This window comes from Thunnus maccoyii, chromosome 6, assembly GCF_910596095.1.
Source record: "Thunnus maccoyii chromosome 6, fThuMac1.1, whole genome shotgun sequence".
Lineage (NCBI taxonomy): Eukaryota > Metazoa > Chordata > Actinopteri > Scombriformes > Scombridae > Thunnus > Thunnus maccoyii.
In genome coordinates, this window is record NC_056538.1 from 18,515,838 (window position 1) to 18,539,074 (window position 23,237).

General features: G+C 38.5%; 1 protein-coding gene across 1 annotated transcript in view; it reads left to right on the forward strand.

The window, feature by feature from the left end:
• Window positions 1-391: 391 nt before the first annotated feature.
• drd2a (dopamine receptor D2a) overlaps window positions 392-23,237 on the forward strand; it is a 38,570-nt gene continuing 15,724 nt past the window's right edge. The window contains exons 1-2 of the mRNA XM_042414483.1: window positions 392-607; window positions 21,964-22,274. Of these exons, the coding sequence (XP_042270417.1) occupies window positions 21,996-22,274 (279 nt within the window). The 5' untranslated portion in view covers window positions 392-607; window positions 21,964-21,995. The remainder of the gene's footprint in view (window positions 608-21,963; window positions 22,275-23,237) is intronic.

Here is a 23,237-nt window from a genome sequence, read left to right on the forward strand (position 1 = left end):
TACTTACTAATTACTAAAAAGCGCAGCCTATGAGGGAAAGTGGAGAGTGCAGTGCGACGAACTGTGAGAGAAGCGTTTTTTAATGTAAGGTTTCATGCTGGTAACATTAGAGGAAACATACGTCCCTGCCAGGATTTAAACAGATGTAACCCCGCCTTTATTTTCCACAGTCCTTTACGGTCACCGTGTCTCTCTCCTCCGTCAGTACCGAAGGTAACTCCGTGCGTAAAGCTGCTGGACACCAGACACACACCGCGCGCTTTTAGCCTCTGTTTCACTTCTCTCGAGACTGAAACTGCATAAAAGCATTCCTCGAGGTTTTCAGTAAACAACCGGAAAACAGTTAACGATTTAAAGCGTTTTATTTATTTATTTATTATTTATTTATTTATTTATTTATTTTCATTTGTATGTGTTTTTGGCTCTCGGTGGCGCATTTTTTTCCCTAACAGCCTGTACGTATGCCTCGCACCCTCTCGGTAATTCATAAAGAGTAAACAATGTGCAAAGCAAATGAAGGATACAGTGGGAGTTAACTGTGGATACTCTTGGATTTAACAGTCGGTGACTGTAAAAACAGAGACTCAGTCAAACTTATGGCGTGAAGGTAAGGCATTTTTTTTCTCTGTGATGTGCCAAACTTGGCAAAGAACAAGATAATCTACAGCTTCAATCACTCTATAGCACTAAATATTGCCCTAAGATATATATGTAAAAGCATTTCGGTCCAGTGCTACCTACCAATGAAAAAATCGGGGTGATACAAAATGATTTATTGGGTGTAATTCCTGTGATATTAACGTCCAAGGTGAATTTGGCGCTGCTGTTGTGAGACTATTTGTAGCTGAACAGCAAAGCACGTTTTGCACATTTCAAAATGAGTCCGTTTATGTGAATCAGGGAGTGTGTGCCCGTAAGCGCACTAACAGTGCATGTGTCACATACACAGTTATGTATTATAAGGAGGGTTTTATTTGTAAAACAGGTCGACTGTGTTGGTCCAGGTTGGCCTTTAATGTAAATCCAGCCCAGGAAAAGTGCTCTGAGTGAGCTGTAGTTTATTTCTTGAGATGTGACGGTGCGCCCGTGTCAAGCTATCCTTCCCAGCCGGCGGTGCGCTGATTTCAGATCTGTTTGTGCCTTACAGTTTGTAATTAGTGCTGGGTTCTCCAGAGGCAGCGCTTCTTGCAGGGCAGGTGACTGCTGTTCTGGCTGCACAACCCGTCCTGTATCCTATCAACGCTCAATGAGCAGCTTTAACAAGTTAACAACAGCAGGCAATATAAATGTGATGAAATAACGGGATGGTTTATTATCTGCAGCTCCCCTGATAAACATGTCATGCTTACAGCGTATCTGTGGCATTCAATAGAGTTTATAGTGGCCTTTTCATGCTTGATGGTATTTTAATAACCTCTTTTCATTTTTCTTGATTCATTTTTGCTGAGATGTATCTTGCCTCAGTATTTTAGTGCCTTCTTGTATGTGGTCATTTTCCAAATAACAGATGATAGAGAGTGATGATCATGGTGATGCCGATATTGATAGTCAGCTATGTAGTTGCTTTATAATGAGTCAGTAACAACTAAGGACAAAAGGGGGAAAGAAAAAAATGTGATTGGCTAATGCAAAACATTGCCAAACCCTGACTCATAAACCCAGTAAAATATGAAATATAAAAACTGCTTTGACATTTGGTCAGCAGCTGTTCTGTCAGTCAGCAGGTATGTTTCTCTAGACAGCGCAAACATTTGCACCATGGTCATAACACCTGGCTGCCAAATTGGTGCTGGCATGAAAAAGGACACTGTCAAGCTTTATTTGACAAGGGAAAATGGGTTATGTCAACTCCACTCAGGCAGAATTAACAATTTCAGTGCTTTCTTAATAGAAGAAAGCAAATCCCAAGTGAAAGCATCTTTAGTTATATATCTGCTGTGACTGGATGTTGTGTCCATTTACTGTCTAGCTAGTGACAGTCTTCAGGCGCACTGTTCATCCATATGGATTCTACACCTTCCTGCCTGTGATGTACCGCACCTCATTGTGTGGAAAACAGCCTTGCCTGAGCTGCCTGATGCAGCGCTTGTCAAGCCCAGCTGTTTGACACAAACAGCTCTATTGAATCAAATCCCTTGGACGGTTCCTGAGAATGATCCGTTCAAAAACAGATATTTATCTCTGTGTGAATTGAATTAATATCAGGAAATTATAATACAAATGACTCAGATTCCAGAGCATCCCATATATGCAGAGCTGCTATCACTTTACCTTGAAAGAGATTGGTTTACATGAGGATATTTGCTGTACATGAAGGTGCTACACTGTCTTTAAGTGGATAAGGCACATTATTAGCACAATAGTTAAGGGGTTTAAAGCCAAATCACTTGATGCAGCTGGTCAGTCAATACTGACATTTAAATTCAACACACTGCTCCCAAGAGAGTTTACATGCATTCAACAAAAACAACACCGTATCTCAGCCTGCGCTTATTAAATCCAATTACAACCCAAACAAAGTTGTTTGTTTGTGTGGCTCTGGCATCCAAATTTGATCCAACCTGTGAAAATACAACTTCTAAACAGACAGATCTGAAGGCTTTTCATTACTGAAACCCCACATGTGCTGAACTGTGGTGGTCCAAGAACAGAAACCATGAGCATACATTACCAAAGCTTTCAAAATGTTACATTACTTCCATTTTCACAAAATGCTACATGAAGTTATACGATGAACAAAAAGGGAATGTTTTTTTTATCTTTTCAGCAGTGGGCCATTAAACATTTATGATATAAATAAACTCTATTGGAAAGTGAAGTAAATGTTTACTGCCTTAATGCAGGTTAACTGGTGTCATGTATATTTTGATACTTACAGGATTATGTGTGTAGCTGAAACTATATTGATAAATGTCAAGGTCCAGAAGCACCTTCTAATCATGCCGCTGTGATAATGCAGGTCTCACACCAGACCAAGAATGTGAAAAAGCCATTGCTGTATCCCATAGGTGGGTCAAAATAAAGCAGATGAAAAAAAGCTTAGTTGTTTGGACCAGAATGAACAAAAAAGGCAAGGGAGTGGAGACAGTGACCTTTGCATGTTCTGGTTCTGTCTGGAACATAAGCAAGCTAAGATGAAATATAGATAATTTATCTTTTCAGCAAAACCAAAAGCATACTAGCCGGATGCCCCGAGTGACCTCCAAATAACAGACAGTGTAAACATGTTCCCCTTAACCTAGCGGTGGAATTCTTGCATATTTCAGAAAAGTCACATGTGACAGTCCACCAGCTTCATGGTGCAGTCACTATTGTACATCTTACAGTACATATACAGTGGTCATGTGGCTCAGGCAGCCCCATTGTCTTTTGACAAGTAAATCATTTAATTGTATTGGATCTATGTGAATGTATCCGACTGGCCTATGTTCTCTCTCTCTAGAAACCCATTCCCCACCATGTCAAATACGTCAACACTCTGGGGACTAGCACCATCACTGAAAGGATGGAGGAGCCAATTAGGTCCAAAAGCCAATAAGAGATCCATCACGATCTGGTTATGCTCCAGGTTATAGTTATATGCTGAGAAAGTTATGTCAGCTGGTTGGTCTGTACATTAATGGTGTGTCCATATTACATATTGATCCACATGGAGCATATAAACAGTTCAGTGTATTATGTATGAGTAGTAAATGTAACCCTAAATGAGTATGTTGCTTGTATTTTGTTGCATTCAGTAGGTTCTGTTTGTCGCTTTTTCACTGAATATTAATTTTTTAGCACTCATTATAATTGCCATCACATATATTTTGTTTCTGAGTTCCTACAGGAGTTACACGGTTAGGTGCACACACACAGCATATTCTTTGCCTTTACAGTGCAGTCTAAACATTTGAATGTCACTAACACCTTCACAGTTTTGTATTATATTTAGAAAACATGCATATGCAAATGCACAAAGTTGCCAAAGTGAATGCCTAGCTGTTACAAGAGTAACAAATAACTTGTGCACAGCTACTGCATCACCACTTTCTGTTTAATTTGAAAAACAGCCCATTGGTTTTGATCGTTTAAAGCAGGAGCAACAGGCACTCCAAACTCAAGGTGCACAGAAAGAACTGTGAACCTTTCCATGACTCTACCTCACTGATCCAGCATGGAGCCACACACACACACACACCCACACACAATATTCCCCTGAGAGGTGTGAAAGTGCTTTAGCTACAGTTAGGCTACGCTGTCAGAGGATATCAGGCACCCCTTGCACAGCCACATATGAATGCATGAATGCACATGTGCACTGCATACAGACACACATGTACAATGAATATCATTGAACAGGGAATGTCCTAATTGGCTTTGACTCCTGTAGACCCTGATAAAATCTCAGAGGTATATGGCTTAAAAACTACTTCCAGGCCCATAAGGGAATTCTTTGAATGTTCCAACAAACTATCTGGACCAGTGGCATGACAGACATTGTGCAGTGAGTGACAGGATGACTATTAGAAGAGAGGAGAAAGAATGAGATTAATAATAGAAATAAAGAACAGAGTTTCCCAAGAGAAATAAAATTTCTTCCCAATTATCCTGGTGTGTAGTGTGTTTGGTCTGAACACCCTGACATGTGAAGGTGTAGTCCACTGAAGAGTTTTTCCCCATAGACTTTAAATTAGTAGCACGAGTTCCAGATCATTCCAACTCCAGCAGATGGTGCTTGACACACACAGACCCTTAAGGTGTTGAAAGAAACATTATTTTCACGGCTCACTCAGAACTACTGAATCTTAGCCTTTAAAAGGCCAAAAATTAAAAGGTGAAAGTGAGATGATGTGTCAGATTCAAGCTTTGCGTGACATGACTCATGCGTCACTTTTCAACAATTTTTTTTTAACCTCTTGTGTCAAGTGCCAAATGAAGCTGGGGTTGTACTAAACAGCATTTCAATGGCAGCTTCCTTGACATTTTCCTCTAGAGTCTGGGAGTCTTTTGTTTGGTGAACAAAGCAAGGATAGATCCTCCTGTCTGTACTGTATGACCTTTTGGTCTTAGCTTTGATAAATTATTGTCCAACCAAATACTTTCTTAGCAGCTTCTAATCTCTGAAAAGTAACACCTACAAAGAGCACAGCTTTGAAATAATCTACAGCAAGATCCTCAAAGAATTAAACAAGTGAGTGTCAAGGGCAAGTAATGCCTAACAAGATGAATAACAATTCCTCATTAAGGAGGTTATATCTGCCCATTTCAGCTCCATTTTGTGATTTTACCAAGGGTACAAGGATTGCAAATACACCCTCTGGAGATCAGAGGGAAACAGTGGAGAGCAAAATATGAAGTGAATTCTATATTTTATTCTATTTTTTACATCAACATCCAATCAAATGACTGCCTGATGTAAAATGGTTGCTTGTAGAGCCAACCCCAATGAGAAAAAACACTAAACCTGGCAGTTCCATTACGCTCGTAGCCACTTTCAACTAATTGTTTTTGGTTCTCCGGTATAGACTGGGTGGTTGCTTGCCAATTGTTCTCACCAACCCCCCACATAACCATGGGAAGCCATTTCCTGCAGACAAGCTCAGCTGAGTGTACACTGCCTTCCCAAAATGAAACAGCAGAGAAATGAAGGGAACTAGTGGCTGGTGAAACATGTCAACAACCACTAAGCATCAAGCAAGAGTTTCAAGATCAAACCAGGATTCATAATGTGAATATTGGCCTTACAATTTTGTCAGGGGCCAGAAACATGATCCCAGTGCTCAGATGCTCATGTTCTTCTGTCTCTGCTGGATGTATTTGCTAATAATATGGTGATTTTATTTGGTCACACTCAGACTGTTCACCTGGTGCATTTTTAATATGGTAGTTCTGTTTTCACATAATGTGTGATGCCACAGACAGATACTGACAGATACACTCCCTGAGTGATCACAGAGCAGCTTGAAAGTAAGTGAAACATCTCTTGTGTAACTGGTAAAAGTGACAACCACGAGACAACAATGCAGTTTCTGTTGTCACTACCAATCCGTCTGCCCATGTGACCTTTTTGGAAACTAACACTTGTTGCATCTCAAGTCCCACTGTGGTCTGTTAATTCTGTTGCTCAAAATCAGATTTTAAGAAGTTGGGTTACACTGTGGGCATGAAATCTCACACACACAAACATAACACAATAAGCTGTGTTTGCTTGTAAACATGCTGTCACAAGCCCTAACATTTGTATAGGCAAAGATAGTAACACAGATACCAAAACTTTTCATTGAAAAGAACTTTCATGGAAGAGTGATGATTTTAATATAATGTAAATTACACAATAACTCACAAGTCACTGAAATTTTTCTCTCCCCCTTCTCACTTTGTTTGTAACCCTGTATGTCCACAATTATCCACAAGGAAAGTGATTCAAACTGTGTCACATTTTCACCCATCAGTTGTGGAAATTGAGGACTGGGAGTGTGACCAGGTTACTTCTAATCTCTTCTTTGACAGTAGATGATGATAACGCAGCGGTGTGATCACAATTTACCAGCAAATGTGTTAGACAGACTGTATCTCTGTGCAAAAGGACATAGAGGAGGTTGAACACATTGTTTATTTTTAGCTGCTGCTTTAAAAATCGACTACAGAAAGACACAGGTATCACGGTATCCATAGTTTTTATATCTGCTTATCACTAGGGCAAAGATTCTTTCTGCCTGATTGCATCTCTTATCCCAGCATGGCCAACAGCACCATCCAGGTCAGTATGGGGATAGGCAGGATTATAAACTGCCTCAGATGACTGTGCAGTAAGCTCAGTCATGGATCAGGAAGGAAAAAACCCTGTTTTATTTACCTCACCTATTTTATAAACAACACAGTTGCTGCAGACAGTTACAGTAGAACTTGATTTACCTGGGGCTTACAAGCCTCTGTTGAGCAGGGGTGTCAGGAAAAAGCAGGGATAGAGATGCTGTGAATGTCTGGATGTTTGTGTGTTTGTGCACACACACACACAAGCAGTCGTTCTTACATGTGTGTCTGTATGTTTCATAATGTGTAATGGAAATGCAGCCAGGGGTGTGTGTGCATGCAGCATGCGGCCTCACAAGAGACAAGACCGGTTGTTAGGTCGGAGCTTCCCTACAACCTAATGAGGTCGATGGAGGCTTGTTACCAACCTCCCTCTCCTCTTACTCTAGTGGGCGGGTGCTCTACTATTTTCCCCCCTCATGCCTTCATTTAACATAACATTAATAGTTAGGTGGAATTTGTTCCGCAAAGCTTTGGTCATCACGGATGAAGCAATGATGCATTTTAGTTAGCCTCTTATGCCCATCTCTCCCTTTCTTTAAATGTTTTTTTTTCTCTCTATATGACTTTTCTTGACACTTCTTGGATCGTCTCCAATATTTAATTTGTTTTCACCTCTGTCTGACAGCATCACCATGGTGAAAAGTCCCTTGTCAGTGTTAAAATTTGTACACTGAATGCCATTTCCAGTGATACAGGTTATTGCATGTGTCAGTCAAATAAACAGCTGAATGGTCCTAGTTGGACTTTTTTATAAGTGAAGACAGGTATTTTAATATCCTGAATGTCTTCTTCTTCTTTTTCCTCTTCATTTTCTAATTTTGCAGTTTGAGTATAAAGGTGTTAATCAGATGCACCATACCTGAAGATAGATTTGATTAGTACTCATGGATACAAACACTTTCCTTCATTATTTTTAGTATGTTTATTATTTCTAAGAACACAACAAACTGTGGCATATGTGGTTTGCTGTCTTTGATATAAAAAGGAAAATGCAGTATATTTCTTATTAAATATTCACCATCTTTCCATTTTTTTGTAATGATAACCATTTATTGCCCTTACCCCAGAAGGGTAAAAACCAAACTGAATGAACCTTTATGGATCTTTCATAATGATAAGTGCAGAGACAAAAGGCCCATAATTGCAAAACCAAGATAATGACACAGTAATTGCTGCTCTGAATGAGCAGGTTTATTTTCAGCACAGTAAAAGTCATAGCAGCTACCACCTACTCTGCCAGCGCGTACAAAAAGTGACTACAAAATTGCGGTGCCTTGCTTCTTCACTCGTATGGCAACAAAAGAGAGCTCCTTTCCGAGAAAGGGAATTCACAAGATAGTCATTGAGTTTGCCAGCATCAATTATTTTGACCGGGCAACTAAGAGGGCTGTTGCAGATAGAAAACTAATTAGGATGAAGGCTATCGCAGGGTAGAATCAAACACTTTGATAGTATTGACACAGCGGTATCAGCTTGAGGTTTTGCCTTCCTTTTGTATAGGCTGATACTGGGAATTAGGAAAAGATTTCATGTTGCAGGACTCTCAACCCTTTGAACTGCAAATGCTTATTATCTTATCTACATAAACAATTCTATGAGGATAATCAGGTGTGAATAATTGGTGTAATCCATTTATAATCGACAATTACCCTAATACATTATCCACACAAATTTGATTTATGAATCCACTATAAGCAGACACTTCCAGTTGGTTTCAGTTAGGATAATTTCCTTTTGAGACTAGTTTTTAAATATGATGCATTCACTGCTACTGGTATCATAATGCTTCTAACATAAAGAGAACATAGAGAAAAGAGAGCAAAACAACACTAATGAAGTGCATCTTGTATTGCAGAGGGATAATGAAGGAGTTGTAGTAAATGGTGTGCTTCTGTTTTATGTAAATGCTCTGTTTGTGCACATGTGTGATGTGTGTGTGCATCATGAAACCGTACATGCATGGGTGCGTCCATGCGTAAGTGTGTTTGAGGCGACTTAACAATCAAATTTCAGGGATCTAGAGTAGCAGAGATTCAGTACAGCCAAATTGTTGATTAAATGAGGCTTATTGTAAGATAAACAGTGCAGTTTATAGCAAGGTTTAATAAAGTGATGACTGCATCCCTGCTGCATGACTGGATGAGATTAGTACTCAACTACAAGGAACTGGCCTGATTATTAGTTTTTCTCTACCTGATGCCAATTCACAAACCGTTTAAAGTGATTGGAGATTTGATTGCAATTACAAAACAGTTGCTATGTATGGTGCACTGTAAAAAAGGTAAATGTTAAAATACTATCACCATTGTAACTGGCAGCGGTAGAAAGATTACAGCCAAAAAATAATAGTGTTCAAGTTTTATGTAATTGAAATAATTTGGGGTATAATACGTTTGTTACAGGGGAAGGGGAAGAACAAACTCTGAATTAAAGAAATTTTTGTGCAGGATTAGGGATTTATACAGTAATTATGGTTAAGCTATTTTTAATTAGGAGAAACTTATAATTTCTGAGTAAAGTCGTGCCTATTTTGCTCCACCATAACTAAATTATTTTACCCCATAATCATTTTATAAGTGCTCCATTATTGCAAATATAATTACGCTATAATTTGTTGGCTGTAATCTAAAAGTGCACTCAGTAGAGTGCAGATCTCCACCAGGTGTTTACAGTCAAGATGGCGGCAAAAATAACAAAAACAGGGATTTATTCATTTTGTATTCTGCCTAACTTTAGTGGATCATAACATATGGGGTATGGAACTAATCTGCAGATGCTCCGGTTCAAGATGACACCAAACTTTTCTATGGATGTAAAGTCTGAACTTTTGAGCCATGACCATGGCCAAAATGTGGCCTGCAACAGGTAAGCCTTGTTTTTAGCCTAGCCGATTGCCAAAAATGCCTTTTGCTATGTTGTAACACATATTATAAAATGGCAAGGACTGCTGAAAAGATGAAAGTCTAAACTTTACGATCGGCTCATAAGGAATCTTATGAATATTTATTTAAAGCCACAACACAACCCACTCTCAAGGCCCCGAACTTTGGCATTGATTGATGTAACGTGGCAACAAAGCATGATTGGTTGTCCCTAACAGAAACAAGATTCCAAATTGAGGCAGTTGTTGATCACTTGCATCCCCTACCGACCAGTTAAGAGGGGTGAAGAGTCAGCAGTCAATGGTAGTATAAAACAGAGCAGTCAATGGCATTATACAATAGTAACTGCAATAATCAATGTAACATAAGAGGTCCTGGAGCAAACAGTCATAAATAAACACAAAAATATTAGGCTGATGGGTCCAGTAGTATGCAAGATTAACTGCGGACAGATACACATACAGAAAGACGCAGAACCAAAGGCAAGATCCCCTCCAGGCTTATGCCTGGCAGAGATAGTAACATGGAAACTAGTGAACAATAAGAAACACCCATATATTCATACTGCTATAGTAGCCACATTAAAAAAACAGAAGACTCAATCTGTATAAGTACCATACAAGTACTATAGAACAGCTTCTACCCCAAAGCCATACGAGAACTGAACACTGCCAAACACTGACACTGACTGTCTGGGACCTGTGTGACTATCAGTACTCCAAAACTTAAAGTTACATTTATAAAACACTGCACAAAAGTTTACATTCCAACTGCACTTTTGTGTGTAAATATTCTATTCTAATCTATGACCTGTCAATTCTTCTGTAAATGTTTGTGTCAGATATTGCTATTTCCTCTCGGAGTGAAATTCCTCACTTTATCTGATGAAAGAAAGCAAGCAGACAAACCCTGCATGGATGATGTGTAGTTACTGGGTACAAGACAAACATCCTCACTTGTGGTTCTTATCTGCTTTTGTTGGACAGTTGAGGCCAGAGAGCTCACCAGTCTGCAGAGAAAAGCCTTGTCACTACTGTGGAAATCCAGGATAGTCAGATAATGCCTCCTGCTTTCATAGATCAGTGCTGGGGTCACCTGGGAATAAGAGGATGCGGTTAGATGTGAGACTGAGGGATTGTGGGTAGAAAGTGAGGTCATGCTATTTAAGGATTATATCCAGGACAGGTCAACTGCTCACAATTCGCAGGTCAACTGGTTGGTTATTTAACCTGTTTAATGACGAGAGCTGCATACACTGTAGCTGCTGCTCAGTAATCCATCTGTTTAATATTATTAAACCTCAGTATGTATATATGAAAGAATATATTGTAGCAGAAATAGCTCTCAGTGTGCTTGTTATATTTTAGTGTGTCTTTCTTGATACTGGTTGTGCTGTGTTTGTGAGAGAGGGACATTTTCAAAATTCATAGTGCTTCCAATCCACATTAATTGATTTAATATTCTCCAAATCCTTAAATCATTGCCTCTATAATAGATAGAGGTGTAAAAACATTTATGCATTACGGCTCATCAGTCGGGCTGTGCCCATTGATCGCATGTAGCATCTCAAAGACCCCGTTCTCAGGGTCTAGTTTCCAGCTTTCTAACTAACAATGAACAGTCTTGATGCATAACAATGTTAAATGACAATGATAAAAATGATAACGGTGGCAGATTTACTCCTTGAAATCCTTTTTGACTTTTTGAAACAATGGCTCAATTTCACACAGAAGTAAACAGATTTATAATTTCTGACCGGCTGCTGCTAGAATTACAATTGTCACTAGCAGAATTTATCTCTTGTAGGTAGCTCTAATGCCAACTCCACAAGAGTTAGCATTAGAAAAATTCAGCAGCCTCTTTTTAAAACAAAAAACATGAAAAAGTGTCTTAAATATGCAAAAATATGGGTCTTCCTGACTACATACATGATTTACTTAATGCTAAAAGACAGGCTAAAGTTATCTCAGGTAAAAAGTTAGCTTCCTCACCAGCCATGATTCATGTTAAAGACATGTAAAGAAAGAGCAGCATTGTTCTTGTATTGCAGAGTAGAGCTTGTTAACGCTAGTATTCACATTTTCAAATATGATTTACTTTTATATGAGAAAGGATTTTAGGATGATGACAATGTGTTTGACTAACATAATGCTACACCAGCAAACAAATTTTGGCAGAAGTTACTGGAGTGTAAAATTCCCCAAAGCCAATACGGAGCAGGACAAGAACCACACAGATAAATTTTGCAGAGTTGTAGTGTCTATAGTGGTTTGTTATACCACATCACCTCATTTTCTAGTCTATATAATATGCATTAACTTAAATGGCTTACCCTGCTTCCAGTCTTTAAGCTATGATAGGGTCTGGCTCTATGTATCAGTGCTGCTCAGTAATGAAATTGATCGATCTTCTCCTCTAAGGCCGAGTAAAACAGTAAAAGTGTATTTCTAAAAATGTCCAAGTGTTCCTGTTCCAGCCTACAAAGCAGAATTTACAACACTTCATATCATGCACTTGTATTACAGTCATTAGTTTTTATTATCCACCCACAGTGTACTTTCTACAGTACCATGTATAACTCAACAGTATTGAGAGTCTGAAAAATTGAGTCTGTGAAATGATATTCGTTATTTCCTATTGCTGCTTTAGACAGTGTTTCTGAAGTGCAAAGAATGCTTGTTGCCCAGACTACCCTCATTTACAACCAAGCACAAAGTTTGCAAGTTATCATTCTAAAATTTGTCATGCTGTTTTATTACAAAATTGCATTGTGTGACATAAATTTTGCTCTATCAAATCAGGCCAGCAAGATGTCTGCTGCTCTGCCGTCTTGCTCTTCCCGAGAGTGAACAAGCCAAATCTTTGCAATGTTATTGTAAGTCTGTCAATTAGACTGAAAACAAATCCACATGAATAAAATATGTTTGAATTTTGATTGGATTTGAGGAGATATTTGAAACAAAGTGTAAACATATTGTAGCACATTGCTTGCACAGTAACAAACATTAGTTTTTAATATGTTTAATCAGTGTGTGTACATGTATTTGTAATTATGTGCACTTCTACTATATGTGCTTTTACATTTGTGTATGTATGCTGGTGTACATAAAGTTAAACCATTATTTAAGCTGAAACTTTGAACTTTGAATTTGTTGTTCAAACTGAGCCTTTTTTTCTAGATGGTGATTGATTGTTTTATACATTTTATGACTTACTGGGCTTACTGGGCTTTCAGTTCTCTGGTTTACTGGCAGCACACACAATGCCCAAAAAAGGTCCAACAGTTGGAGCCAAAATAATTAAAGCACAAACTCACACTTGTATTACAAATCAACTGGTGCAACAATTTTCACATAATTTCAGCTAATACTCAATTTAATATTATTTTAGCAATGCTTTCACACTTTGTTTACTTTTCTGGCTGCTAGTTCTGTTTTACAGAACATGAAGAACACCCACTAAACTACTTCAGTTTCTATCTCCATTGTAAACTCCACTTTGAAGTTAAAGCTCACAGTCATATTCTGGTCATTTTATGACTCTGAGTTTGCAGGTGAGAGTTTTCTTACCACCAGCTTATTGGCTGCTGTTCTTAGTTACACTTCACATGACACAAGACGAAGGATAGCTAATTACTAGAGAGCTTCAAAAGATAATACATCATGACAGCAATGTGACATTGTTTGCTTGTCTTCAGCCATGTCTTCTTTGTTTGAGCATCACAAAGTGTATATGTTTGTTCCAATACCGAGAGCACATGCTGAAAGGTGTTTTTCAAAGCAGCACTCAGAAAAATAATTACCAAAAAATGCTATAAATCAGCAACACAATTAAACCTTTACAGCTATGGAATGGCCAGGTTGTGCTCTGAGGAGGTAAACCTTCTATTTATTGCACCTTTTACATTATTCATTTTGTAAAATGATGAAATTCATTATGGTTATTATTTAATTTTTCAATTTGTGCATCATTTACACCTTTTATTTGACAACAAACAATCGAGGTTAATGGACATGATATCGAACATGGACCACCAGGACACACCATTTCCAGTGTTATTTTTATGGCATGATGGTTGTTCATCCTTATTCTATGAAAAGAAAAGGAGCAGAATGGACTCAAGAAACAATTAATGTTACTTTTTTATTTCAAAATGCAATCAAATCAGTAATATATAAAACCAAGAAGGTGAATCAAATATAAAATTATACCTGTATAATAAAATATCCTGCTTTATTTGGAAACGTTACTGAGAAGCCTTCAATTGCATTTGCTTTCTAAACCGGATTTGACACCTCTGTAATTTCATGAGGCAGTTTATTTCACTCCATTGCACCGGCATATATAAAGAAAATTACACATCCTAGCCTTACATCTATAAAGTTCAAGGTCTGTTGGTTCTGGCATTGTGACAGTAAGGTTTTCCTCCCTTCTTAAAATAGTCAAGAAAGTACATAAGGACTCTACTCTTCTCTAAAACTATGAATTTGATGTGCCCTGTCCTCAAGTGCACAGAAGCTTGAAGAAGTGACACCTGCCAAATGACTCCTACTGAATCATCCAGCATTAGCTCAACTCTAATAGCTTGCTTTGTGTTCTTTGAAGTTTCTGTCTCCTTATCGTTGGCCCCATGCCATGAACTAATCACACAGACAAAAAGACACCAAAAGGGTGGCTGTGGCCCAGGAGGTAGAGCAGGTCATCCACTAATCAGAGGGTCGGTTGTGCGATCCCCGGCTCCTCCAGTCCTTGGGCAAGATACTGAACCCCAAATTGCTGTGAGTGTGTGTGTGAAGGGGTAAGCATAGAAACATTGTGTGGCGCTTTGGATAGGAAGCGCTGTATCCTGATGAGCAGGTTGACACCTTGCATGGCAGCCTGTGCCACCAGTGCATGAATGTGTGTGTGAGTGAGTGACTGTTGGCATGTATTGTAAAGCGCTTTGAGTGGTCGATAAGACTATAAAGGCGCTATATAAATGCAGTCCATTTACCAGACCAGGCAGTAGGCCAATTGCTCAGGCATTCAATTCATCATTCAATTTAGCTTTCCTGGCCAGGTATCTATTTCTGGCATTTTGCCTGCTCAAAATCTTCAAAACCAAGCACAACCCTGTGTCCTTAGCCTAGTCCTGCCTGGGTGTGGTAGAAGTCATTTAGGATTTTGCCCAAACCAATCACTGTGACTGATGTACACATCCGCTCGATGTCATTTACAGTCGACACAGAAGCTGTGTTAGCAGCTGTGAGCAGTGGCTTAGAGCAGTAAGCTGGGTGTTTGTCATGTGGATTGAGGTAGCATCTAGTTTGTGATATGAGTTTGTAATGAGTAAATAATTAAATATCCATTTAACTCTTCACTCTTCAACTATTTCATTGTCATTGTGTAGTCCAAGCTGTGTGGCTATTAAGCTTTCATCTTCTTTTTCCTTAATCCTCCATCAAAATATGAACAATCATAATCACTGAATCCTCCCAATCTATTTTCTCAAGTACCACAGGGGCCAATTGATAAGTTGAACTTTCTGGTCTTACTGTTCTGTTTCAGGAGCTTTTATTTCAGTCAGTCAATTTTCACCAGCCACAATACAGCAGCTGTGTAGGCTGTCACCATGCTTGTTTGGATTCTGTCTCAGGGACCGTTTAGTGACATTCTCAACCTTACAAAGACACTGATTAGCTCAGCTGTTTCTGCAGCCAGGAAAACATGAAACCTGTGAATCAAATTTTAGAAGGGGATTCAGAGGCCTTGAACCAGGCTAGTAGCACCTCTTTGTCTGATAATCAGGTCTTTACCTTGCTAATCATTTGGTATTTACTATATTATATCTTTGTACTTTTGTGAGACGAAAATGCCATACCAATTACATGACAAGACAGTTCAGTCTAATTTTAGGGCTGTGTCAACACTGCATACTACCCTGGGAACTCCACAGGTACTGTAACAAGCTGACAAATCTCTACTGACCTCAATCCACATGTCCCTTACTGACAGATAAATCCACACCAAGAGGCATCGACTTGGATAGCAGAAAACCATGTTTGACCATGACGAAGGACTTTTGTAGGTGTAGTAGACAACTTATACAATCTGCAACATATAGCTATGGAGTCTAGCAAGATTTTCTAAAACCAGACTGAAAATCAAAAAGCTTTTGTTGGTGTTCTCAAATTTTGTATTTGAAAGCATCCTGTGCTCAATCCATGATTATCTTTCTTTGTTGATATCTTACAGTTGTGTGGCTAATTCACCCTCTCCAAGTGAAATCTGATTATTTCTGAATAATGGCTCTTAAGAAACAAACAATCCTATGTCCTGGAAGAACCTTTTTGTACATGTTTCTGGTACAGTGGGTGAGAACATGATCACTTATTCGGTGCTTAATCACCTCACTGTGTGATACATTTGCTTTATCAGTCACAAGAATAAAATCAACAGAGCAGTGGGATTTGTCACAAACACAGAGCAGCTTGGCAATCAATTGGCTCAGACTAATTTGTGTAAGTTTGTATAAGCAAATAAATATTAACAGGACATTCACCAGGCTGGTGGGTAGTCTGTTTGCTTCAAATATCAAAATACTGAAAGCAAAATAAGTCTTGGAGTGTCAAAGTCACAAGGTGAAAAATTGTTTTCCCACAGAGACCTCTGTGCAATCCCTGATTTAACTGGATGACCTCATAAAACAAGTGGCAAGGGTCGTGAGTGGGAAGCCAGTGAGGGATTATGTCCTTGCTGCTGTTTATTGTAGGTGCCTCTGCGTCTATGTAATGTACACACACATTCTTTTAAATGATTTTTAAATTCTTTTCATTTTAAAGTTTGGTTGACTAGTCAAATCAAGCTGTAGCCGAAGTCAGGATATACAAACAGAAACTAGAAACTACAAGATTGCCATAGTGACACTGAATTCAAATTGGACACATTGGATCATGTTTTAGCATTCGGCTTACATCATTGGCCCTGACCTCAGACTTACCTGTGGAGAAGGATAATATTATTAGTAGTAATTTTTTTTTTAATCATTATCAGGTACAAGTCACAGAGGACGTCATTTATAGAATAAAAGTTGTGCATAGCAGCAGGGAGAGAGCAGAGGTTTTTGTTTATAAGCAAGCACCAGCTATCGGCCCAGCTGTGAGAACAGTCTCACGTACTGTAAGTAAGGAAGTAGAGCGGGCAAATAAATAAGATTAGACAGCGCAGGGCATCTGCAGGGTACACACACAGACTGGTGCCCCAGAGCAATGCTTACACATCCGAACAGGAGCACTCTTCCCTCACTCACTCCCTTACTCTCTCTCTTTCTTCTCGCTGTTTCTATCTAAATCCCTTTCCCTTCACTCCCTGCACTGAGGCTGTCCTCTGCCCTCCTCTAGTAACTTCTCTAATTACAGTTTTTCTTGATTGCTAAGACACATTTCTTGAAATTATGCTCCATTTCCCAAAACTCCAAACACAAATGCATAACTGCACACTTCAAAAACATCAAACTTCCATGTCAAAACCAAACTGTATTGCATCTGAACTAAACTTTGCCTTCAGACATCACATAAAAGCCATCAAATGCACAAACACTACAAAATAGCCATTATACAAAGGTGGGATCAATTCAAAACACTACCATAAAAACCTGTTACTGCAATGAACATCTCTACATGATGAACACAATATAAAGACACAATGCATGTATAAATTTTCAAAATTTTTAATTCCTCAATGTACTGTGGTAAATTAAACTGAAATTGAGTGAAGAAGTAAATGTACTGTAAAAATATGCAGCTGATAAAGAACTTGGAATACAGTAAAATAATTTCCATGTATTTACCAATGTAAACCAATGAAAAAAAAAACAGTTGTACATAAAGAAAGAATCACATTTATTGTGTGTCAGGTCTTTGTGGATCCATTGTTCCAAAACAAGTGAACTAACCCATTGCCCTGTTATCTATCCATCCTGAGGTTCTGACTGGTGTGTGAATATGATAATTGTGTATGATAATTTTGACTCTTAGCTTTTCCACCTGGGGGATTATGTGTTAATTGGGTTCCAGCTGTGATGACTTGAGTTAATGATATTGAATGCCAGTGCTTTCAAAATGAGGACATGAGTGAAAACAGGGGAATAGTGTTTAGGGTTTTGGGAAATGGATCTATCTTTTGGTAGATGGCATCATGGTTAGGCCTAGTAATAGTGTGTAAACGATTGAGAAAAACTGTAATTTAGCTGACTACTAGGCTTAAAAAGTGCCATTTGATGTTGTTCTATGTTCTTATTTTGCTCTAAAAAGACATAAATTGTTGTATGATCATCTCAGCAATGAGAGTGAATTAACACAATCTGAATAATAAACATACAACTACTTCATGTCTTTGCATTCCTGATCAAGGCGGAACAAATGTGCAAACCTCCGTGAAAGTATAAGGTAATCTAATCAGTGCAGTGACATTCAGATGTACTGTAGGTTAGATGTACGCGACCCTATTAAAAAATTCACAAATTACTAAAAGGGTCTGTCCTTCACAAATGAAATGTGTCCTGATTGCAGAGCTTTCCAAGGACTTCTGAATAAAAACACTTTGTGCTCATATGAGGCTGGAAAGGGCACACAAGCATCTCTAAAGAGTTTGGCCTTCACAAGTCAACAGTTAAGCAGATAAATACAAGTAGAAAAAAAGTCAACATTTCTGTTAAACTGAGCTCAAGGGCTCCATACAAAGCTCCAGGAGGTGGTGAAAAGCTGTTGGGTACCAACCGTAGGCATCTGGCACTTGCTACAAGTACACTGATCAAGAGATGAATCATTAAGGATAGCATGGAGAAAAGCACTGCCTGGAAAAAACTCAAGGCAAAACATGGCTTCACATGTCAGGTTTATTAAAGGCAACCTGGATGTATGTTCCTGGATGTATGCCTCTGGCAATATATTTTGTTGGCAGACAAGACAAAAGACATCATGTTAGAAAGAAAGAAAACACTGCACAGAAACACCTATTCATGAAACATACAGATAGCGTCCTGGTCTTCTTTGCTTCCTCAGGATCCGGACAGCTTGCGGCCACTAAGGATCAGTTCAGTGTTGCAACCCTGTCTTATAATGTTTGCAAACGTGATTGCTGTCTGGATTATGTTCACAGGCAAATTTTTTTGCATGAATGAAGCACTACATTTAGTTGTAGGGAGAAGGTCGGGTTGGATGGCAGTTGTACAAAAATCAGGACGTTGACACTGAAGACAGGGGTTCCCATCCTGAGTCCTGTGTGTGGTTAGGTTTAGGCAACAAAAGCATTTCAGTTAAGGTGATAAGGTGAGAAAGATTTTGGTTTATAAATATGTTGTGTTGAAAGTCGCTGCTGACTTTGTTTACTGAATTAAACCAAGACCATCTTTCCCGAATTTTAACTAAGTGCTGCCAGTACCTGAACGTAACCATAAAAAGTTTAGTAATGGAGTAGTTATTACCTTTACAATATTTCTGATTATGTTGACAGAAAACATAATCTGGAAATCATTACATTTTCTTACAAAAAACATATTTTCTGTTGCAATTTAGTATGTAATTGCTAGGAGACAGGGTTGTATGTTTGTGACCTAAAAGATAATGGAGGATGGGTCAAACAAGTTTTTAAAAAAATTTCAAAAAACTGTCTTGACTTGTGGTTGGAAACATGTCACTTGCGGGAAGCGAACAGCAATCTCCTGTAGCAAAGTCCATTAAGTCAACTTTTTGCAAGATAGGATCTAACCAACCACCCAACCTGCCACCTCTGAATATGTAAATTTGTCACTGTATATAGATGTAATCTGAACTGCTTCACTTCTCCGGGTCATAATTACTACGACCGCTAGATGTCGTCTTTCACTCAAATGTAACTATAAGTTGTTTTTGGCGACTGACATTACAACCAATAGTGTCGTTTTTCTTGGGAGGACAGGATCAAAGAAAATTAGAATTTTGGAATGGCAAAGCCAGAGTGCTGATAATAGTGTGTCACCTGAAGGTAATCATGGAAGATATTCTAGATATAAAATGTACTTAGTACTGATAATGTTCTCAAAGTTAATTAAGAATTAAAAAAAAATTTGTGTCACTTTTTGTGCAAAAACGTCTGTTCCATGTGCACATGCATTTTAGCGCAGAATACATCTGAAAACTCTTACTACTCTATACTATTCATTCATTCTTTAACTTATTTATTTATTTAACCAGATTTTACAGTAATGTCTGCCAGCCGTCAGCAGGTAACAGCAATAGATAACAGTCATAACCTTACAACTAAAGCAAGTTAAAATTATAGTACAAAACAAAAACAATCTATAGAAACCATTTCAAGAGTAAGAAAATAATTGTTGTGTTCTGGAAACGAAATTAAGTGCAGAGATAAAATGAGTTAGATGTAGATGGGATTTGAAGAAAATTCCAGTCAGCAGGAGCAGCTGCCTGAAAGGCTGTAGAATCAATTATGGTGTGAGTGAGAGTGGGAGGGAGTGAAAATGGAGCTGGAAAGTGGGGAATGACAAACATTAATCTAGACAGGTATGAGGGAACTGCACTGCTAAGGGTTTTGTAAAATAAGATGTGTATTTTTAATGTTATTCTAAAAAGATGAGACGTACAGCTTCATTAAGTTTGCAGAGGAGTGGAGAGGTTTCATAACATGATCATGGTAAATCTGAGATTTGAAGGATGTTTATTGTCAAATTTACTGAGAAGTGATTTAGATAAACGGTGAATGCCAATGTAATCCAACCGAGAAATTATGTAAAGTATACAGATATAAAAGTGCACAGACTAGTATAGCTTCCTCTTGCCAAAATCCCATAGTTTTTCCAGGAGAAGCTGAATTAATTTAAAATTTAAAATTTAAAAATCCTCTATGTCTACTCCAACTCCAACTAATTCAAGGGGTTTCAGCTGGGCTATAACAAGGTTATAAAAGTGTTCACAGTGATGATGCATAATGATGCATTATCATGCTTTCCTGTCTGGTAACCTAAGTCTGTTTAAAAGTCACATGTGTGGTTATACTCATTCTTTGATTAAAAAACAGAAGACACATTCAGTCTGCTCTAATGAAATGTGTTGCATTTTTCTAGCACAATACCATTAATTAGGGTTTCCTAAATCATGGTGATCCATCTGTCAGTGGAAGACAGTTCCATTTTCCTCACAAATACTGACACTAACAAACCTGACATTCCTTTTTTTCTCATTATTTTCAACAACCTCATGTGCAGAACCAAACCAACAATGAGCTCATCCTACTCCCAAGTATAATATTGAAAATCTCCAGCCAAATCCTTTAAGCACACTCAGTGGAGTTTTTGACCATTAGTAGCGTCATGATGCAATATTTCAGTCAGTTGGTGTCTCTACTAGAATGTTAACAAGGATGCATGAATAAATGCACAAGCATGTGAGTGACGTGGTAAACATTCCTGCCAATTGCAGAGGGCATGCAAGTCGCACTATTCCACCGATCATCAGTTGGTGGAGTTTATGGGCCGAGAAATGTAGCAATTTGCTTGGAACAGGCAGGTAAGAAGAAGACGGCTAAAAATTTAAACATGGACAGTGCAGGTTTCAAAAGATTTCAACAATGTTAATGAGGATGGAAATGCACTTTTTTGTTTGTTCAGCTTCAAGGATACAAACAATGCATTTTGGGTAGAAACACTGAATGTAAACACAAACTAGTGTATTTGCTTGCAAGAAAACTCTGCAGGGTACTGACAACTTTGCGATTTTTTTTTAGAAAAAGAATGATCAATATACCAAAAGAGTGTTTTTAATGAGTACTTGTTAAACATGAGTCAGAATTCTGTGAACTGGAGGGAATTTTTAACTTTATATATATCACAATATGTTGTACTGAATGCAAACTTTGTGTTTTTAAGTTTTATACACAAGGTCACTCTCAAGCAGCTGCAAAATTAATTTCTACCAGTTCCCTAAATTAAGTTTAGCTTTCCCCCCTAAGTTCAAGACACCATAGTTTTTATGGTTGTAGTTTCATCAGATGGAAATATGGTTGATGCCTTCTACATCATTGTACATACATTTGGGATCTCCATTATAATTTAAAATAAAGATGGATCCATTACTGGGTGCAGCAGGGTTAAAGAGATTAATATCTAAGTTTCTGTTAAGCAATTACAGGAGTACAGATTATTACCAAGTGTTACATTTTTATTTCTTCACTAACTCTATGGAAACTTTCACATTAATACAAGTACAAATCCAAATGCAATTTTCTCTCTGTGTGTCTTCATGTTTTGCAGGGCCTGTTCTTGGCCTTCGTCACTTACAGCTAATGGATGTCTTTACCCAGTATGCCTATAATGACAGTTTCTACGACAATGGAACATGGGGCTTCAACGAAACAGACCAAGAACAAAAGCACCCATACAACTACTATGCCATGCTGCTCACGCTGCTCATCTTTATTATCGTCTTCGGCAACGTGCTAGTGTGCATGGCTGTGTCAAGAGAGAAGGCTCTGCAGACCACCACCAACTACCTGATCGTCAGCCTGGCTGTGGCTGACCTACTGGTAGCCACACTGGTTATGCCCTGGGTCGTCTACTTGGAGGTAGGAGAGCAGATGCGCACACACACACACAGACACACACACACACACAGACACACACACACACACACACACACACACTCTTTGTACATACTCGAAGAGACATAAATAAGCTGACATGCCCTATACAGCAGACATGCTCTCCCTATTGCTTTCTCAACCTCTTTTTCTCTGTTTATCTTGTGTCATTGGACCAGGATTAGAAAACAAAAGTGGGGATAAATGAGAAATAAGGATTTGCAGACTTGCAATGTAATAGCTATAAGAAGATTCATACCATTAATAAAACATAAGAGGGTAAGCTCTGAAAGCAATTAACGCTTCACTTTAGGAAAGAATATAATCAACTTAAAAGACAGAATTCAGTTTGGCATTAAGAGGTCAAAGATAAGAAAGCATTTTAAACATATGACAGGTATTTATACGAAAACTGGCACCAGTAAAATAATGGTGAATAAAGGGTTTGAGCCAAGCAAGCTGCCTGCAGTTATCAGCAGGTCAGAGGCTCAAGGTGAAACAAGGGTGAAGGTTAATGTGTTCACATCAGTATTGTAAATATCAGTCCTGCAGTGGTTAATGTAGCAGCACTATGTGACAACATCAAAATGTCAGACCAGTCCGTTCAGTCAGAGGTCAGATGTTTATGAATAATTCTTCCTAATTCTGGGATACATCATTTGGCATTCTCGGCTGTGTGGGATAATGCAGACCTGTTTTTTAAAAGCAGTTATGACACATAAGCGCCTGCTAACCAGTGCAGCCTAAAACAGAACAGAGACTGAGGTCAAGCATAAAATCATCTCTAGTCTAAGAAATCAATAACGAACAGGATGTGGGCTATCTTTTGGAAAAATATCTCTCTATCTCTCCGTCTTTGCTCATCTCTTCTGTCTATCTACGTGGTCCTGGGGTTATTTCTGACCATCAGGCTTTAGGTCACGCTGTCTGATGTTGAGAAAGGCAATC